Source organism: Sceloporus undulatus, chromosome 2, assembly GCF_019175285.1.
Source record: "Sceloporus undulatus isolate JIND9_A2432 ecotype Alabama chromosome 2, SceUnd_v1.1, whole genome shotgun sequence".
Lineage (NCBI taxonomy): Eukaryota > Metazoa > Chordata > Lepidosauria > Squamata > Phrynosomatidae > Sceloporus > Sceloporus undulatus.
The window spans coordinates 172,328,369-172,347,476 of NC_056523.1; the positions used below are offsets into that span (position 1 = coordinate 172,328,369).

Genomic DNA, 19,108 nt, shown 5'->3' on the forward strand with positions numbered 1-19,108 from the left:
AGTTGCTCATCCTCAATTAACCATATTTTGTCTTTTTTAGATGTAGTGAAGAATCACAGTCAAAACGAACAAGCGTTTATTTTTAATCTCCTCTCTGTGCTGGGAGAGAGGGAAAAAGCATAAGCCCTCAGTCTTGTTCATACCATCCTACACTGTGGTTTCACATTATGTCTATAACAGGCCAAAGATTTGTATACAAAGGTCATCAACAGATACAGTCCTAGAGCTGATAGTGCCAGACATGGTGAGAAATATGCTGGCCAGGAAGAGTGGATTGTTCAGTGCACACCCTGAGCAAAAAGAAAGCATACACACATACACTCAGAACAAAAGGATGTTCATTGTGTTCTTCCGTCTCCCAGCTGAGCTTCTGAACAAAGCAAGAAGCCAATGCCATTTTGTCCCTAGACCTCAGGAGAATAAATTATCTCTCCTTTCACCCACCCACTTTTCCCCTTTACTAAGGCAACTTTCCATTTACCAGCATGTAGCAAGGAACCCATTGAGAGTGCTATTGTTCTGGACTGGGGCTTGAGAATAGAAATCCATGACCTCATTCTGCAACCTGCAAGGACTTGAGTCAAGGCAAGGTCAAGGAGGGGGAAGGAGAGGGTAGCTGGGGTGGGTGACCAGATGCAATAGAAAGAGGGAGAGAACCCCTCGAGAGGGCCCTTGCCTCTTTCCAAAGTTATGAGGAGAAGGGAGTCTGCTCCTGGCATACATTGCACACCTGCTCAGAGTCTCCAGCTGTGTTTTGGGCTAGCTGCTAGCTTTAGTAAAACGCAATGGCAAAGAGGCCAAACATCAAACCAAGATATTTGCTTGTCATTCTGCAGTCTGACTTACATAACCTTGCACTGCTGGACTTTGGGGGGAATCTTACACTTTTTGTCCTGCTTATTAGTGATGTCTAATGAATAAATTTTAAGTCAGTGTTATCCACTGCTTTGAAGAAATTTGTTCACAGTTTCATCAACAAATTTGGCTTTCGGTGGCAAGTTTACTCAAGCTAGCCTTGGAACAGCCACATTCCTGTATGTACTGTTCTGTGTATATAAACCGAACAGTAAGGTCCTGCCTACAATTAAGGGAGTGAGGGAAATAAAATGCCAGTGCTAAGACATACCTGGATGTTAAAATAAATCTTATGTGTGTTGCAGGAATTAGGATCTTGTGATCCTTCAAATGTGGGTGGACTGCATACTGTACTATCACTCACAATTGGCAGAGCTGCTGGGAGTTGCGACCCAGCAGCAGATGGAGAGTCACAAGATGTCCAGCTCTGTTGTGTCCTAGCATGGATCCAGTCCCTCTCTAGTTGAAATAGAATCATGTTCACTTTCTGATAAAGGGAGAGGGGCTTGAGAGCACTGACTTCCTCTTATATGTACCTTGGATTTGATGTTTATTTTGTAGATGTATCGAACAAAGGTTCAAACGCTGTCCGCCTCTCCCAACCACCAGCGTCATCATTGTTTTCCACAACGAGGCCTGGTCAACGTTGCTTCGCACTGTGTACAGCGTTCTGTATTCTTCCCCAGCTATATTGCTAAAGGAGATCATTCTTGTGGATGATGCCAGTACAGATGGTAAGTCTTGCCTATGAAAGAGTTGTGGATAGGATTGCCATGTTAGGAGCATCCCAGGGGTGAAATTTTGGGGCCAAAGCATGAGGGCATTATGTATTGATTTCATTAAACATCAACCATGGTTGCTCAACAAATGTCATTCAAATAAAAAACAAAATCTTATAAGGGCAACGTGTTCTCAGCACAAGCTGCTTTTTCCTCGAGCTCATGTTTTGTATTCCTCCCCCCCCCCCCAAAAAAATCAGGCTCCTGTGCCAGTTACAGTCTATAATAAACCTTGATTTGAGGTTGCTTGGAGCCCTTTGCAGCAGCAGCGGTAGTGGCAATAATAAATATATTGAACTATTCCTTGCTTGCCTGCTACGGCACTGGATGACACAACTGCAGATTTTACGGGCAGAGGATATGTTAGAGAAGCCCCAAAGAGATGGGCAGTTCCTTTTGGCAGGGTGGGGTGGATGTTAAGAAAGATCCATACCAGGTGTTAAACATGCTTAAAATGGATGATATTTTGGAATTCTTCCGGGACAGAAGGTGGACATGTAGGACATGTCCAAGAAAGGGATGGATGTCTGGTCACCCTGTAGAGTTGCCCATTATCACTGATTAGTTAGATGGGCATACAAGTCACATAGTCACAGCCTTCCTCACTATGGAGAGTTGTACTACAGTCGACCCTCTGCTTTCGTGGGGATCTGTTCCGGACCCCACCCCACCTCATGAAAATGGAAACTCGCATGTATTCAAGTCCCATAGGCTCGACTAGGGCTTGCCTCCGTGAGCGTGCGGAAAGCATGCGCCGTGGGGGCGTGCCCCATTGAAGATAACGGAGGTCGCCCCTCCATGAGTAATCAAGAACACGGGTCCCAAGTCCGTGGGAAAGGAGGGGCAACTGTATATTTCTATTTAAACTATGGTAATAGTTTCCAAATCTGCTCCTAGACTTATGTTGGCAGGTGCAAGTTTTATGCAGAAGGATGGCCTGTTTTGGTGTCTGTCTTGGTAAAGCATTTTTGCCTCACCTTTTGGGAGGAGTGTATGTGACATAGTGTTACCTTGGGGGGTGTTTTTGGAGGGTGTTTTTGTTGTTGCTTCTTTTGTTGTATGCTTTCAAGCCATTTCTGACATAGGGCAACCCTAAGATGAACCTGTCACAGGATTTTGTTGGCAGAATTTGTTCAGAGGGTGGTTGCCTTTGCCTTTCTCTGGGGTTAAGACCCAATGGCTTTCCATGGCTGGCCAGGGATTTGAACCCTGGTCTCCGAGTGTCAAACACTCAGATGACTACACCACACTCACTCTTGCTTGGGGCAGAGGGGGAGTCGTATGAATCCTTACAGCAGGAATCTTGATTTTTCACATATCCTTGCAGTAAATTAAGAGAAACCAAAGATATTAATTGGAAGCCTGATGAGCAGCAAGGTATTGATCTATATTTCTAAGCAAGGGCAGAAGACCAGTTTCCTTATACTTACACTAGGTTTGGTCAGTCCATAATGTCTGTACTGCCTGCTGGTCTCAGCATCCAGTGTACGTGCTGCCATTCTTCCTTGTGCCCCAGGAGAGCTCTTGAGGTCTCAGCAGCCACAGTTCTAGGTAGCTCACTATATCATGTATATGATGTTCATAAGGCCAGTATTGTATATCGCAGACAGTGCCCCTCCTTCACACTTGTCTTTCACGAAGACATATAAATACCTGCCACAAAATCTAAATGCATTTAATTCCATTTGCTCCCATTAATCACTAGTTATCATTTGCCTCTCCCTTCCCTTTGGACTTGTAGCTGTCAGACTTCAGACTATGGGTTCCTTGGGTCATAAACCTGCTGTCTGTGCATGTTCTGGTTAAGTGGCAGTGTGCCGTCATGGTAATGTGTCTAAATAATGTGCAGAAGGGCTTCTTGAGCCATTATTCATCCAGCTGAGATTGACCCTGCAGGTTCTGTAGCTCCTTTAATCCCCTTTCACCTGCTTTGGAGCTTTCAAAGGTAAAATACACAGCATGTCTTTACCTGTATTCTGTGAAAACAGGCCTGTCCAGGAAGCCCTGTACTTGCAAACTTTGTGGTGTAAAGTTGAGGGTATTCTAGATTCCTTGGGAAGCTAATAATATTAAGCTATATAGATGTGATTGTCCCTCTAGGTATGCTGTTAGGGTGCCTCCTCAATTTTGATTCATCTTATTGTTGGCTGTGCTGTCTCCATTGTTGTTTGTTTGTTTGTTTGTTTGTTTGTTTGTTCTCTCCCCCTCTCTCCCCTTTTCTCCCCCTTTCTCTCTTTTTCCCCCCTGTTATATGAATATACCTGCCTAAGGGCAATGATGGAGGCAGATTTTCCCATGATCTGTAAACGCAGCAAGCCATATTTAGCTGCCTTCTGGTGATAAATTGCTCACTTGGGCAAGTTTAGAAACTGCAAACTGTCATTTAGCAGAGTAAACCGATCGTGTCCAAAGTTAGGATAATGACATGGTTTAGCGTCAGGGCTTTCCAGGGAATGGGGCGGTGTCTGCTCCCCCTCAGCCTTCCCAAAAGACTCTTTAAGTTATTTCTGAAAAGTTTCCTGAGTTCCCCTGAATACACCTACAAATTGAATCCCAACTATTTATGGGATTAGTTAATCCCAACTATGTAATAGTTTTAAAACACAAAACAATTTTAAGAGGGTAGTGCATTGTTTCAATTCTATTGCTCTTAAAATGTTTTTTATCATTTTTAATTATATGTTTTTAATTGTTTTTAATGTCATTAATGGTGTAGCTCCATTTTAATATAAATACATTTTAGGAAGGTAGTGCATTGTTTCAATTCTATTGCTCTTAAAATGCGTTTTATCATTTTAATTGTATGTTTTTAATTGTTTTTAATGTCACTAATGGTGTAGCTCTATTTTAATATCAGTTCTTTCTCTTTTTTTCTTTATTGTATTCATTCTAATTTGTAAACCATCTTGAATCACAGTCGGGGAGGGGAGGAGTGGGATTTTAAAGTTAATAGCTCTTTTATTCTTTCTAATCCTAGTCTCTTTCCTTACTCTTTGAATTCTCTTTCTTTCTTTCTTTCTCTTTCTGCTTTCAGAAAGGTTAAAACACTACCCTTTTTCATCTTGTCATTCCACCTGCCCAAGGATAGATCTCAGCAACTTGCTCCAGAGTGGGCCACTTTCTACATCAGTGGGCTTGGGTTTTTTGTTTGTTTGTTTTGTTTTTGATAACTCATTACCTTTTTAAAAAATATCATTGTTGCACAGTTCATTTAGTTCATTTAGTTTCTATAACTGGCATAAATATCAGACTTGTTGATGAAAGCAAGTTCTTCTTGTTGTTCTAGAAAAAATGCTTGGAAGGTGCTTGACAGGTCAAATGCCCCGTCCTGTCCATTTAATATCTGGGGAGCAAAGGCTGACCAAAAACATCCTCCTTGCCTGCTGTAGATGCTGAACGAGAGATCCACTTTTAGTGTAGTTGAATCATCTTAGTGGATGCTAACAATTGTGCTTTTTTTTAGTATATCCTTTGTGAAGGGATGAGTCTTTTTTTTCTGCAAGTCTAGATGTAATAAAGATGTGTCCATCCCAGAAAAAAATACATGCACTATAAAAGCATGTTTAGTTAGCATTCACCAAGATATTATATAGGACCATAAGAATCTAACTCATGCCACATCAGACACGTATTTATTCATCTAGCTAAGTATTGTCTCCTCTGGTTGGCACCGGGGTCTTAGTTTTCCCATCACCTGATAGCTACCTCTTGCTTTCTTGCATCTCTGTGTGTGTGTTTAAAAAACCTCTAAGCCTTTGGCATGCAGAGTGTCTGTTCTTCTGCAGAGCTGTGATAAGCTGTGACTGCTGATATAAATATAAATTCATGTTTCTTAGTCATGATCAAAATGGAGGACATTTGGGAGTTCATTCTGGAGAGAAAGCTGAAATATAGGGCCTGTCCTGGGAAAGGACAACCCTGTTTGTAGCTGCTTTGCTGTAGCTTAAACTTCAGTGGTTTTGAATAGATTCTTGCATGTGATGCAGTGATGAGAATGCATCATACTGATACCTTGAGTGTTTTCTCCTAACTCTATGCTGTCAAAAAGGATGAGAAACCTGTTTGCAAGAAGAAGAGGGAAAACATAATAGGCTGCCCTGCTAGACTTAGAATTTAATTGAAGGTCCAGCTATAAATCACGAAAATAAACAAAATGGGTTTGAGAACAAAATGTTTGGTATCCCAGAGCTAGGTTGACACAAGAGTTGCTGCCTGAGCTAGAATAACCAATACTGTCCCAATACTTTTTGGAATTTATCAATTTTTGGAATATTTTCGAGCTGTGGATAGTTGAATCTGTGAATAAAGAATCCATTGATATGGAGGGCTGATTGCAAATAATTTAACAGTTTATTTTACATGCAATTAAATATGTTACTGTAAATAAATAAATTGTACAGTAAATAAAGTACAACAAACAAACAAACAAATAAATAAAAGTAACTGTTTTCTAGCCCTTTCATGACTCTCAGTCAAATACATCTTTGAATTGTCTGTTGCAATAATCTATGTGGCAAGAAAACCACAGTTTTTTACTGTGATTTTTCTGGCCACATACTTTTCTTGCCATTGGGAGCACACTTCAAATGACTTCTGCTTTTCTCCCCAGTTACATCTTTTGTTTCCTTGTTCTCCTTGCTTTCAGTTTCATATCTCTACAATATTCTTGCATGTTTTGTGGGTTTGTAAAGTTTGTCTGTATCATAACCATACAGTTCTGGGATCAATACCTTACAAATCATAATGTGAGCATATTATATAAGTGACCAGTTTTCAGCTTTTCTGATGGTCTGTTTCTGAATGTGCTGGATGTTGCAGGTACACAGGTACTTGTGTAAAAGTCTAGAAATTTTAGTAAAGAAATTGTCCCCAAAAAGCCAGAGTTGATTTATGCATGGGTCGATGTAAGTACTGTTCAGTAACTCATTAAAAAAGAAACCATCCCCTGGTCAAAGGCAAAACTGTAATATTTCCAGGAAGTACTGAACCGCTCATCCATCCAGCCTTTAGGGTGGTCAAAATCAGTTATGCCTGCTGGAATTTTGTAAGTTCTTTGCCATTATATTTCTTTGCTTCATCCTTGGATCCTTTGTTACATGCCCCTAGGCTTTACCCTTGACTTATCCATGGATCGATTCAAAATCCGTACTTTTGGCCCAAAAACCTGCCCTCAACTTATACATGAGGTTGACTTATAGTCTAGTATATTTGGTAGCTAAAGTCAGGCTCTCAATTTTCAATAAAAACAAGAGTCGTGGTATCTTTCTAGAGCTGGAAAAAAATCACTGGCATGTGAACTTTTGTGAGTTTGCGCCCACATTGTCAGATTTGTGAAGTGGTTTGAGAAGCTGTTCATAGGTTCAGGTGTGCTGCTGTGATGGGCTAACAAAACTACCTTATTTGGAGGTTGTTTTCCTTTCAAAGTTCTCATTTCCTCATTAGCACACAGTGTCACTTCCTGACAGTGGTCTCTTTGATATAACCATCCATCCAGTTCACAGCAAAAGATCAGCGCTGCTCAAGTGTAGAAAGCCGCCAATCTCTCCGCATAGAGACCTAAACCACTTCTTGTCGGACAGCAAATTCTGTAGTCACCAGAAGTTATAAATAAGGACACCACTCAAGAGGCAAATAGGTGCTAGGAATATAAGAGGAGGGTGAAGATAATAATACTATTGCAACTTTGCTCCCTAGTAATCAGCAGGGTTGTTCTCCAAATGGAAAGCAAGGAAGCAGGTTTGGGGAGGTAGGAGGCTGAGCACTTAGCAGACAACATTTTTCAAACCAGAGAGCTACATCTACTGTTAGCTGGAGATCATGTAGACATTTGCATGTACCCACTGCATAGATCTAAGGGAGCTGGGCATGTTTAGCCTGGAGAACAGAGGTTTAGAGGTGTTATGATAGCCATGTTTAAGTATGTAGCAAGCTTGTTTTCTGCTACTCCAGAGAATAGAACTTGGAACAAGGGATGCAAGCTACTGTACATGAAAAGAAATTCCACCTAAACATTAGTAGAAACAGCCTGACAGTAAAGGCTGTTTGACAGTGGAACATACTCCCTCAGAGAGTGGTGGAGTCTCCTTCCTTAGAGGTCTTTAAACAGAAGCTGGATGGCCATCTGTTGGGGGCGCTTTGATTGTGAGTTCCTGCATGGCAGAGTGGAGTTGGATAACCTTGGGGTTTCTTCCAACTCTATGATTCTATGAGTCTGTCATTTCCTTTTAATATCTTTTTAATCCAGTAGTTTAACATGCTGGGTGTAGCTGGGTGTGGCTTATCGGTTTCCCTCTTCTCTTTCTCTTTTTTTTTTCTGTTCATGCATGCTCAGTAAGAGATTGTGGCAATAGTTGCTATTTACTTTGCCTGTTACAGGCAGGCATACACAGCAACAGTAGGACTGTCTAGAGAAAAACCCTGTTCTTTTCTAGCGCAGGCTTTATTGCATTGTTTACTGCAGACACACTGCTGCAGTACATTACCAAAATACTGTGTTTCTCCAGCCCCTCTTCACCATCCTCCCAATGCTAATGCTACTAAATATTTCTACTTAGACAGAGGACAAGAAGAAAAATGGTGGGGATATGAATAGACTTTGTGTTTTTTTGGAGAGTAAGGACATGAATAGACTTTGTTTTTTATGTTATTTTTATTAAAATAAATCATATTACATAATAAAGACAATAATAGATTCTTTAACAATATATGGTTGCATCTTCCAAGTTCATTCATGGGGACATGAACAAGCTTTGTAAAAAGGAGATTCATTGCCATAGGCTATGCTAACTGAAGCTACATCTGCACTGTAGAATTAATACAGTTTGGCACCACTTTGAATGCTATAGCTCAAAGCTATGGAATTAAGGGATTAGTAGTTTTGTGAGCGATTTAGCCTTCTGTTAGAGAGCTCTGGAGCCACAACAAATTACAGATCCCAGGATACCACAGAACGTAGCCATGGCAGTTAAAGCAGTGTCAACCTGCATTAATTCTGCAGTGTGGCAGCAGCTTTCAGTATGCCTGTATAAAGATAATGTAAATAAATGAAATCATAAAACAGATGGACAGTGGGAGAGGAGGGGGGAAAGAAACACCAGTGGATCAGGAGAGCTTACCTAAGTTTTCTCACTGGGGTAGGGAGAGGAGACACAGTGGCTGCAAGTACAGTGGGCCCTTGCTATCTGCTGGGGTTTGGTTCCAGGATCTTCCTGCCCCCAATACCAAACTCTGTGGATGCTCAAGCCCCATTAAAACAACAACAGAGCAAAATGATGCCCCTCATATAAAATGGCAAAATCAAGAATATTTTCAATCTGTGAAAGCTTGGATCTATGGATTTAAAAAAAATCTGTGGATATTGAGGCCCAGCTATAGTTTAGAGTCCCGGCAGAGAAGAAAAAGGAGGGAGCTTTGAAGGAAATTACAGGGAGGGAAAAGGAGGAAGAGAAGGTGGAGATTATTTCTTAAAACAACCACCAAGTAGAGAGGAAAGGCTCTTAAGAGAAGGTTTTATAGGAGGAAGTGAATGTAAGAGCAGCAGGAGGGAAGGATGAAAGGAACTGGCAGTTGTGGAGGACAAAGTACATGTTAAGTGTGAAAGGAAACAGGGAGAAGAAATGGCAGGGGATGAGTAGAAAGATTTTGAGAGACTTGAGTGAGGGGAAGGAAAACTATTAAATGAAAGGTTGATTCCTTTGGATCAGCTGCCTGAAATGGGATGGTGGTTCTGGTATGTCTTTGTCTGCACTCAGCTTGAAAAAAGCTTGAAATATGGAACGCTCTTCTACAAATAAATCACTGAGAACAAGAGTATAGCTGTTTCCAATGCAGGTGACCAGGTGTCATCACTGCAATGGCGGATAAGGCACCTCAAAATGTAGGACATTACAAAATAAAAGCTAACAACACTAATATAAATATAAATCCATTTCATATGGTTTATTTGTAGGTATAGTACATATGTTGTAGTTTATTAGGTACTAAACTTTATTTTTTAAATAAATTTATCTTTATCAAAATGCCTTGTTGGCTTGCAATATACTGGTAGAACCCTAAGCAGGACAAAGGCTTTAAATTGTACTTTACAAGCAACAGACCTTTGACTGAAACTACATTTAAATTATTCCTTTTATTTGTCCATCATGCTGAAATTAAAGAAAAAACCCTTTCAGCATCTGCATTGTGTCCTCAAGCAGCCCGTTGCCATCCATCCTTATCCCCTCTGAGAAACAGAAGCACTCAGAGCTCAGGGGCCAAAACTTGTCTGTTGCTGCTCCTCCTAGGAAAAAAGAAATTTAGCAGGATCCACCCTATTCCCCTATTTGCAACAACAACAAACTGATAAGTAGATGCATTTTTCAAAGGGCAACAGCAAATGTGGTGTTACTCAGTGAGCTTCTTAGTTATGCTCAAAATGGAGGACATTTTGGAATTCCTCATGAACAGAAGTTTGGAATGTAGGACTTGTCCGGGAAAAGGAGGGTGTCCCATCACCTATACATGGATGGCTTTGAGGAAACCCCAGCGCAACATCTGCAAGATGAGAGCAGTGATAGTGATTGTGGGATGGGAAAACTTTGATAAACCTCTGTCACTTAGCATGTTTACATAGAAATGTATATTACAATTGGTTTAAAATCAGTGAGACTGCCTTCCAAGTGGAACTTGGAAATCTACAATCTTTTGGATTACAACTTCCAGAGGGCCTCCCCAACCAACTTGATGCCAGGCCATAAGTATGGCTGGGAGATTCTGGGAACTGTAGTCCAAAGAAATTAACTTGTCCAAGTAACAGCCAATATAAGTGTAGAATTATGTGGGAATTACATTTTAAAAGCACCAGCTCTGTTTTAGGATAGATTCCATGTGGCAAGTGTGGCACTTAAAGAGCCTTTTGCCCATCCACTGGTTTTCCTTTTGGGCATTGGCAAGTATCTGCCTTCAGAGGATACGGCTACATTGTAGAAATAATGCAGTTTGACACCACTTTAAGTGCTGTAGCTCTATCCTATGGAATTTTGGGATTTGTAGTTTTAAAAGTCTTTAGCCTTCTCTGCCAAAGAGTACTAGTGCCTCTATTTTCGTTGTGTGTCTTCAAGTTGTTTCCAACATGGCGACCCTGAGGCTGCTACCATGGGGTTTTCTTGGCAAAATTTGTTGAGAGGAAGTTTGCCATTGCCTTCCCCTGAGGCTGAGAGTATGTGACTTACTCAAGGTCACCCAGTAGGTTTCAAGGTCAAGGTGGGAATCAAACCCTGATCTCCAGAGTTGTAGTCCAACACTCAAACCACTGTGCCATCTTATAGATTCTGTAGGATGGTGCCATGACAGTTAAAGTGGAATTAGACTGCATTATTTTGACAATATAGATGCACCCAGCGTAGCCCACTCTGAGAAGCCCTGTGGGGCTGCATTCACTGACCTTCTCTAACTTTAAGAACTTGCTCCTTCCCCCCCCCCCTTTTATGTCTCAATCATCCTTTCCCCTTCCCAACAACGACCAATGTTTTGCTGAGTGTTGGCATACAATTAAATTATTATACATTTTAAATTAAATACAGTACATTTCTGAGTATTGGGATACTATTAAATTATAATGTAACATTTTCAAGTTCAAAAAATATGGCCCCTACTGTGCCCACAAACTGTTTTGATATCTTGTGTGTTCATATCATTGAAGTCTACACAATTGCTGGGCTCTGGCTGAGCACTACACCCCTCTAACTCAATATATTATGTTGCAGAATACTTGAAAGACGAGTTGGACAACTATGTGAAGCAATTGCAGATAGTGCAGGTCATCCGACAAATGGAGAGGAAGGGCTTAATAACTGCCCGGTTGCTTGGTGCCAGCGTTGCTACAGGAGATGTACTCACTTTCCTTGATGCTCACTGTAAGTAATAACTCCCTCTACTGATGAGTCCTCTCTTTGATGATGGGCTTTTTGACTACTGTACCATTTTTCCCCTTTACACACAGGACCAGTTCACATGTGCTCACAGATCAGTTGATTTAATGTATTACTGGATGTGTGAAATGATTTTACTCCCTGAGATGTACTGCCTCTGGTGCAGGGTGACCAGACGTCCTCCTTTTCCAGGATTCCTGGAGCGCATTCCCACAAATTTCTCCCCATCTGATTAGTTTCCAATAGCAAACTACTTCTACTACTTCTTATACACTGTGTCACATCTATAACACACAACTGGTAAATGCTGGTTATGGCACCAGAGCAGGGTGACCAGATGTCCTAATCACAAAGGAGGACAAGGTACCACAAAGTGTAAGGCATTCAAGAAAAAAATGTAGGACCTGAGCTAAGCTAAAAGCACTCCTATAAATGTAAATTCTTGGTTCTTAGTCACGCTCAAAATGGAGGGCATTTTGAAATTCCTCCTGGACAGAAGGTTGAAATGTGGTATGTATCCTGGAAAAGGAGGATTTCTGATCACCCTGCACCAGAGGCAGTACATCTCAGGGAGTAAAATCAGTTCACACATTCAGTGAAGTACAGCAAAAACAGGGAAGGATGTGGATCGGTTTGTTTGGTAAAATATAATTAGAGTATGCCTTCCTTTTGCAGTTGACTCAGATGAAAATTTAACAAACAAATTCACTTTCTGTGATCAGTGAGCACATTGGAACCAGCTCTTAATAGCTGGCACAGCATTTGTGCATGGGGGTCTCTAGTGTTGACCAGTACAATCAGCCCTCTATATCCACAGATTCTTTATCCATGGAGTCAACCATCCATGGCTTGAAAATATTTATAAGAAATATATAAATTCCAAAAAAGCTAATCTTGATTTTGCCATTTTATGTAAGGGACACCATTTTACTATGCCATTATATTTAATGGGACTTGAGCATCCACAGATGTTCATATCCACGACCAGGGTTTGGTCGTGTAACCAAACCCCAGCAGATACCTTGGGCCCATTGCATGTCTTTTGATGTGAGAAACAATAGACTTGTTTCTAAAATAGCTCATTCACATACGCATGTTCATAATTTCATCATGTTTTAAAAAGCCCATAGAAACACAGACCTGTGTAAAAATAAATACTCTTTATAGGAGCATGCCTGATTCTTCACTCATCTGTAATAAGGAAGTAAACCAAGTCAGATTCATTTTTATTGTATTTTAATAGATTACATTAATTTCATTTCATTTACTTAATTTATATCCTACCTTTCCGCCAGCACAAGAGTCAAGGTGGCATACAGCCATTCAAAAATACAGTACAACAACAACAACAACAAACCTTATTAAGACAAAGGTTAGAATACAATTAAACCGAGCTTCTGTTTTAAAAACACAAGTTAGAAGATGTTTAAAACTCAATAAAATAGAAACACATTTTCCATTAAAAGCTCCACAACAAAACCAAATGCCTCCCTAAATAAAAAGGTCTTAACTGCTGGTGAGTCTATAATTAATTTCCCAAAAACTTTCAGCATACAGCTTCATTATGCTGCAGTGTGTTTGTCCAGCTCTCCATTCTGCCACAATGTCCTATGCAAGAACTCCCCAACAAAGTTCCATTTTTATTTGCCCTGCTATCATCCTACTGTATGCTTGATGTCATGTGGGATGGGAATGGCTTAGGAGAAGCTTCCAAACAATGGCATTTCACATTTGGAAATCTTATCTGTGGAGTTATCATCAGATGACACAGTTGTTCTCTCTTTTCTCTCTTTCAGGTGAATGCTTCCATGGCTGGTTGGAGCCTCTCTTATCACGTATAGCAGAGGAGCCCACAGCAGTGGTCAGCCCAGATATCACCACCATCGACCTCAACACCTTTGAGTTTTCCAAACCCATTCAATATGGGAAGCAACACAGTCGGGGTAATTTTGACTGGAGTCTGACTTTTGGATGGGAGGCCATCCCCCAACATGAGAAGCAGAGAAGGAAAGATGAGACTTACCCTATCAAGTAAGTCCATGATAAAAACATCTTTTGGGACATCAGTTTAGAGGAACCTAATGCCCTCCAGATGTTTTGGATTTCAGCCCCATGATCCCTCACCTCTGTCTGGGTTATCTGGGATTGATGAAGTTAGGTCCAAAATATCTAGTGCAGGGATGGGGAATGTGGGAGTGTGTGGTGTGATTACTAACCTATCATGTACACAGTAATGATAAATGATAAGAAGTCTTCTATCTACGATTTCAACTACCATACATGTGTATCAAGGAATGTCTCACCTCGTGTTTAATACTCAAGACTGGACAAGGGTTTTTTCCATTAAAATTGCCTCTTATATAATATAAAATAATGTAACTGATTATTTTATATGAAATTGTACGTAGAGAAATCTTGTAGCACCTTTGAGACTAATTGAAAGAAAGAAATTGGCAGCATGAGCTTTCGTAGACTTCAGTCTACTTCCTCAGATGCATTGTATTCTATTAAGACACAGTATGCAGAATAATTCTGATGCACATTGCCAGCTGATACCCAATGCCAGTTGATATACATTAAGGCTGATGGAGTCAGAAGTTGTAGTCACCAGAAGTAGAGCTTTTTCTTGAATCTGTGTTTTTACACACATGCACCTGCCTGCCTTCAAGTCGCTTATCAACTTACAGTGACCCCATGAATGTCTTAGGGTTTTCTTAAATAAGGAATACAGAAACTGGGAGTCTGAGGCACGTGGATTTTCAAATCCTGAGTGCAAAACTGGAGGGAAAGGTGACTCCACACAAAATAGTAAAAATAAATGACATAGGAAAGATGATACAGGAAGGCATATATGCAAAGGTGTGTAGTGAGAGTACTATTAAAGGTAGTTGATCAAAGTTTCCAAGTAAGTCAGGGTGGCAAAGTTTATTTTTAAATATAAGTAATTACAAAAATTCCAGGTGGGAGATGCCATCTTAGAAGAAGCATTCCCTCATCTTTAAGTGGAATGAAGAAAGGCTTTGTAAACCCTAGGTATACCCAAAGTTTTTTGAGACACAATGGCAGGATTTTCTTTTTCCCCTCCTTATTGCTCCCCTTTTCTGAACAAAGGCAGGATAATGAGAGGAATGACATGAAAGAATCAGGGTTTGTTCATTCTTCCTTCAATTGCTGCCAGCCTCTTGTCTGTTTTGGCAGTGGGCAACTGCCAAGTCATTAAAGTAACCAGTATCCCAGCCTCTTTAAGCTTGAAATGACCTTGTATTCAGAAAGTGGAAGACATTTAATACTGGCCCCTTTGGCCCTTGTCATTGCGATAGTGAGACAAAATCCTGTTTCTCTGGCCTCAAGTACAGTTCTTCTTTGTGCTAAGGTCAGATGGGAGTCTGTTCTGCCCCAATGAAAGGCGCTCAGGGATTCCTTCTTTTTTTGTTGTTGTTGCTGCTGCTGCTGCTGTTAGTTATTTTGGGAGAAAGGAGGGAGAGAGAAAGACTTGGCCACTTGGTTTGTCATCAGGATTTTTATTGCCCCCACTTACTCCGGGGAAGAACAAAGCACTTCTCCAGAGAAAGCCTCATCTGAATATCTTTTTGGCTCTGATTTTCACTTCTTTCCATCCCGAAGACAATAACAGAAAGCTCTGAGGCAAGCATTTATAAAAGCAGATGCAGGTGGAAAAGCTTGGTCCCCAAGCACTCTCATACCTGGCTTAGCAATATGCATTTACAATAATGATACCCAGGACTGACCAAATGCCCTGTCTGCTTGTAAAACTGCTCTCCTTAAACCAAATGGACTCCATCCTCCTTTGTGTTTTGGCTGAGTTTCTACTGTGGGTGGTGTGATCAGCCAGCATTTGCCTCCGATTATCTCTGCCCCACATCTCTATAGTCTCTCATAGTTCTTGGGCCCATTGATTATTTGTTGTTGTTGTTGTTGTTGTTGTAAACATCCCAGCTAACATGTCAGCCATAGTCATTTCAGAACTGGAGTGGGAAGGGGAGAGCCGGAGTGGCAAGAGAAGAGATGAAAATGCTGAACAATTTCTCAGTGGTGTCACTGGGGTTGACATTAACCCAGTGTGGTAATCCATAGTGTCACACATATACTGTGGACTTCCTCCCATGTCACACCATACACAATCCATAGTTATTTTTATTTGTACTAATGTTACTCATAAATTGTAATTCCTGTGTATCGTCGAATGTAATGGTCATAGTTGTGGCATAAAACAACTAGCAAAATTAAAATGATACATCTAAATTACAATATCATATGCACAGCCTAAGAGTATTTACATGTACATGGTGTCATGTGGTTAAAATAACAAATAATTTTTAGAATTTAAAATTTTAATTTAATAATTTATTTTCAAATTTAAATTCCCACTGACTCTCACCTCACTCACACCAACTCTTCCACTGAACTCCAGTGTTTCAAAGGGATGCCACTGTCCATTTCTGCCAACTTCGGGAGCAGTGTTGTCACCCCCTAGTGACAACCTGCAATTTCCTAAGCCTCAGCCTCTCCCCACTAAATGTATGCATATGTTTGGAGTGTTAGCTTCAACCATTAAGGATTTGTATGTGTACCTGCACATGTGCACACCTGTTTTGCCTTCTCCTGTTTACTTAATGTATTTATATCCCATCTCTCAGTTTAACAACATGCCTTCTAAGATGGCATACAAGAAAGGAAAATTACCGAGCAGCAGTAATAATATAAGGCTGCAGCCAACCAGTGTGGCATAGCTGTTTGAGGCTGCTTCCACACTGCAGAATTAATGTAGTTTGACACGGCTTTACTTGCCATGATGCCATCCTATGGAATCCTGGGATTTGTAGTTTGTTGTGGCACCAGCATTATCTGACAGAGATGGCTCAATCTCTCACAGAACTACAAATCCCGGAATTCCATCGCATTGAGCCAAGGAAGTTAAAGCGGTATCAAACTGCATTAATTCAGCAGTGTAGATGCAACTTGAATCTTGGACCTGAACTCTGGGAAACTAAAGCCTGTTACAGACTGCCAAAATAAAGCTGCTTCGGGTCTCTTTGGAGGTATGCTGTTTAAATGATGCATGCATCTTAAGAATCTGGAAGCTGCCCCAAAGCTGCACTTCAGTACTTAGGAATGGAGTGTGGACTCTTAGGACGCATGCATCGTTTAAATAGCATACCTCCAAAGAGACCCAAAGCAGCTTTATTTTGGCAGTCTGTAACAGGCCTAAGTTTTGAATCCTTGCTCAGTCCCTGAAACCCATTGGGTGTCCTTGATCAGGTCACCCACTTCCATCCTAAGATGAAGGCAAGGGCAAAACCCCTCTGAATAAACCTTGCCAAGAAACGCCTAGGAGACAGTCATCGTAAGTTAGAGTTGACTTAATCGCATGTACACAAGACCACAAGGACTGAAAGGGCTTCTTTATTATTCCAGCTGCTGCTATTCAGAAGTTCTGTAAAAAAAAATTATGGGTGGATGGGGGAGATAGCTCACCCCAAAGTTCATTCTTAGGGTTAGAGCACCTCCTCTTGGCCGGAGAAGTGGTTTGCCATTCCTGCCCACTCTCTGCAGCACTGGCAAAGGAAATAATGGCAGAGAAGCCAGTTATGTACACTTTCAGACCTTAGTTGTTGTGATTTGTAATTTGGGTTGTTTAAAAAAAAAAAGTTTAAAACCAACCTTTTATTTTGGCTCTACCGTAATTCAAGACAAGTTATGACCTGATTTTAAAATTGAAGGCAGACAGTTCTTTTTAAAAAAAATATATATTTTTATTAACACATACACATATCATATGTGATTGGTATACATATAAACAACTACAAGAGAGATATAAAAATGACCAAAGGTTAAAAGGATTTGGGGGGAAAAAAGCAAAAGACACAGAGAAAATAGTAGGGGGGTAGATGTAAGAATACAATGGCCAAATTCTACAAAATTTTACTACACCAAGAACTGGAGGAGGAAGCGATTAAGGAAGTCATGTTAAAATGGGCACAAAATCTAGGGCGCCCAATTGAATTAGAAAGATGGGGAAAATCTTGGGGGGTAAACAAATTTACATATTGTAATGGCAGACAGTTCTAAAAGACCCTGACAATGAATGATCTAGGGACCCCTGACTTTGCGTTCATGAAGCTCTACAGGTGTAGATCTGATGAGCTTTCTTGGACAGTAGGGCACTGGGAACTTTATGTAAGAGCTGGATACAAATAATTAAAAGCTCCATACAGTACGCAATTGCATTTTAACATCAGTAGCCAGCCATATTTTTATTTTAAAAGAATTAAAAGTGATAGAACAGTAAAAACATCAAAAAATTACTTCTGATTGCTTACATAAATGGGCCTTGAAGAGCTACCTTAATCTCCTCTCAGAGACTCATGGATACTACAGGGGGAAAAAACTTTCTCATGCCCACAGGTCTACGTATTTATTTAATTTATGCTCTACCTTTCTCCTAGGAAGTGATTTAAAGCAGCTCACAAAAATGTAAAGCAAAATCCAGCTAAAATCTTATTTTAGAAAAGTTTTTTAAAAAAAATTAAACATGCAATTGGATTTAAAAAGCAAATAGTTAACACAGTTGAAAATACGTTTAAAACATAATTAAAAGATAAAAGCACAGCACACTGCGTTCAGAGCAGTCTTCTGCCATATGATTTAAGCACCACAGGCCTGCTTAAATAGAAAGGTCTTTGACTGCTAGTGGAAGGAGAACAGAAAGGGACCAACTGAACCTTTTGTGGAAGGCTCTCTCCTATGTCATCACCAGATGTGGGATCAAAAGGGGGGAAAACCTCTCCTTAAGATCTTAACATTTGGGCTGACTCACCAAATGTCCGTAAGACAAGGAGTACTGGGATGGGGCTTTACCTGCCAAGTGCAATTTGGCCTATGGAGGAGAAGGAGGGAGTGGGAAAATTTTCTCAGCAAATTGTGGTTCCCAACTGTCAAGTGGGAAGCCTCAGGCCTACATACATAACCTGTATAATCTCAGCACATACTGCTAGGAATTTCAGAGTGGTTGAAACATGCATTGTAACAGCATCTGCTTTTATTTTCTGTTCAATAGGCATCTGCCTTCCTGCATCATGTTCTAGTTAAAACTGACATTTCTTTTTCAGGAGTCCTACATTTGCTGGTGGGCTCTTTGCCATTTCCAAGACCTATTTTGAACACATTGGCTCTTATGATGATCAGATGGAGATCTGGGGTGGAGAGAATGTAGAGATGTCGTTTCGGGTAAGAAGGAAAGGTACAATATGATGTTTATGGGAGAGCTGTGTGTGGGGGGAGGGTTTCTGTATCTTCCAAGTAGACTAATATTCACAGTATAAGGTTGAGAGCCAGCATGATGTAGTGGTTTGAGTGTTTGACTACAACTCTGGGGACCAGGGAGTTTATCGCATTTAGCTTAGAACAGCCCCTGAGCATTCTTAAAGGGACCGTTCTGGGGACAGGAGGAGGCGGGGAACGCTGTATATCTCACAGCGAGAACAACGACGCTGAGCGTTCTGTTCTGGAAGCGTTCTAGCGGGCTGATTTTCGAGAATGCTTGAT

General features: G+C 40.7%; 1 protein-coding gene across 3 annotated transcripts in view; it reads left to right on the forward strand.

Moving 5' to 3' along the window:
- The window catches only part of GALNT6 (polypeptide N-acetylgalactosaminyltransferase 6), a 69,068-nt gene that overhangs the window by 37,452 nt on the left and 12,508 nt on the right, over positions 1-19,108 (forward strand). For all 3 annotated transcript variants that reach the window (XM_042455888.1, XM_042455887.1, XM_042455889.1), the window contains exons 3-6: positions 1,417-1,589; positions 11,378-11,527; positions 13,339-13,573; positions 18,673-18,790. In XM_042455888.1, coding sequence (XP_042311822.1) covers positions 1,417-1,589; positions 11,378-11,527; positions 13,339-13,573; positions 18,673-18,790 — 676 coding nt within the window. The remainder of the gene's footprint in view (positions 1-1,416; positions 1,590-11,377; positions 11,528-13,338; positions 13,574-18,672; positions 18,791-19,108) is intronic.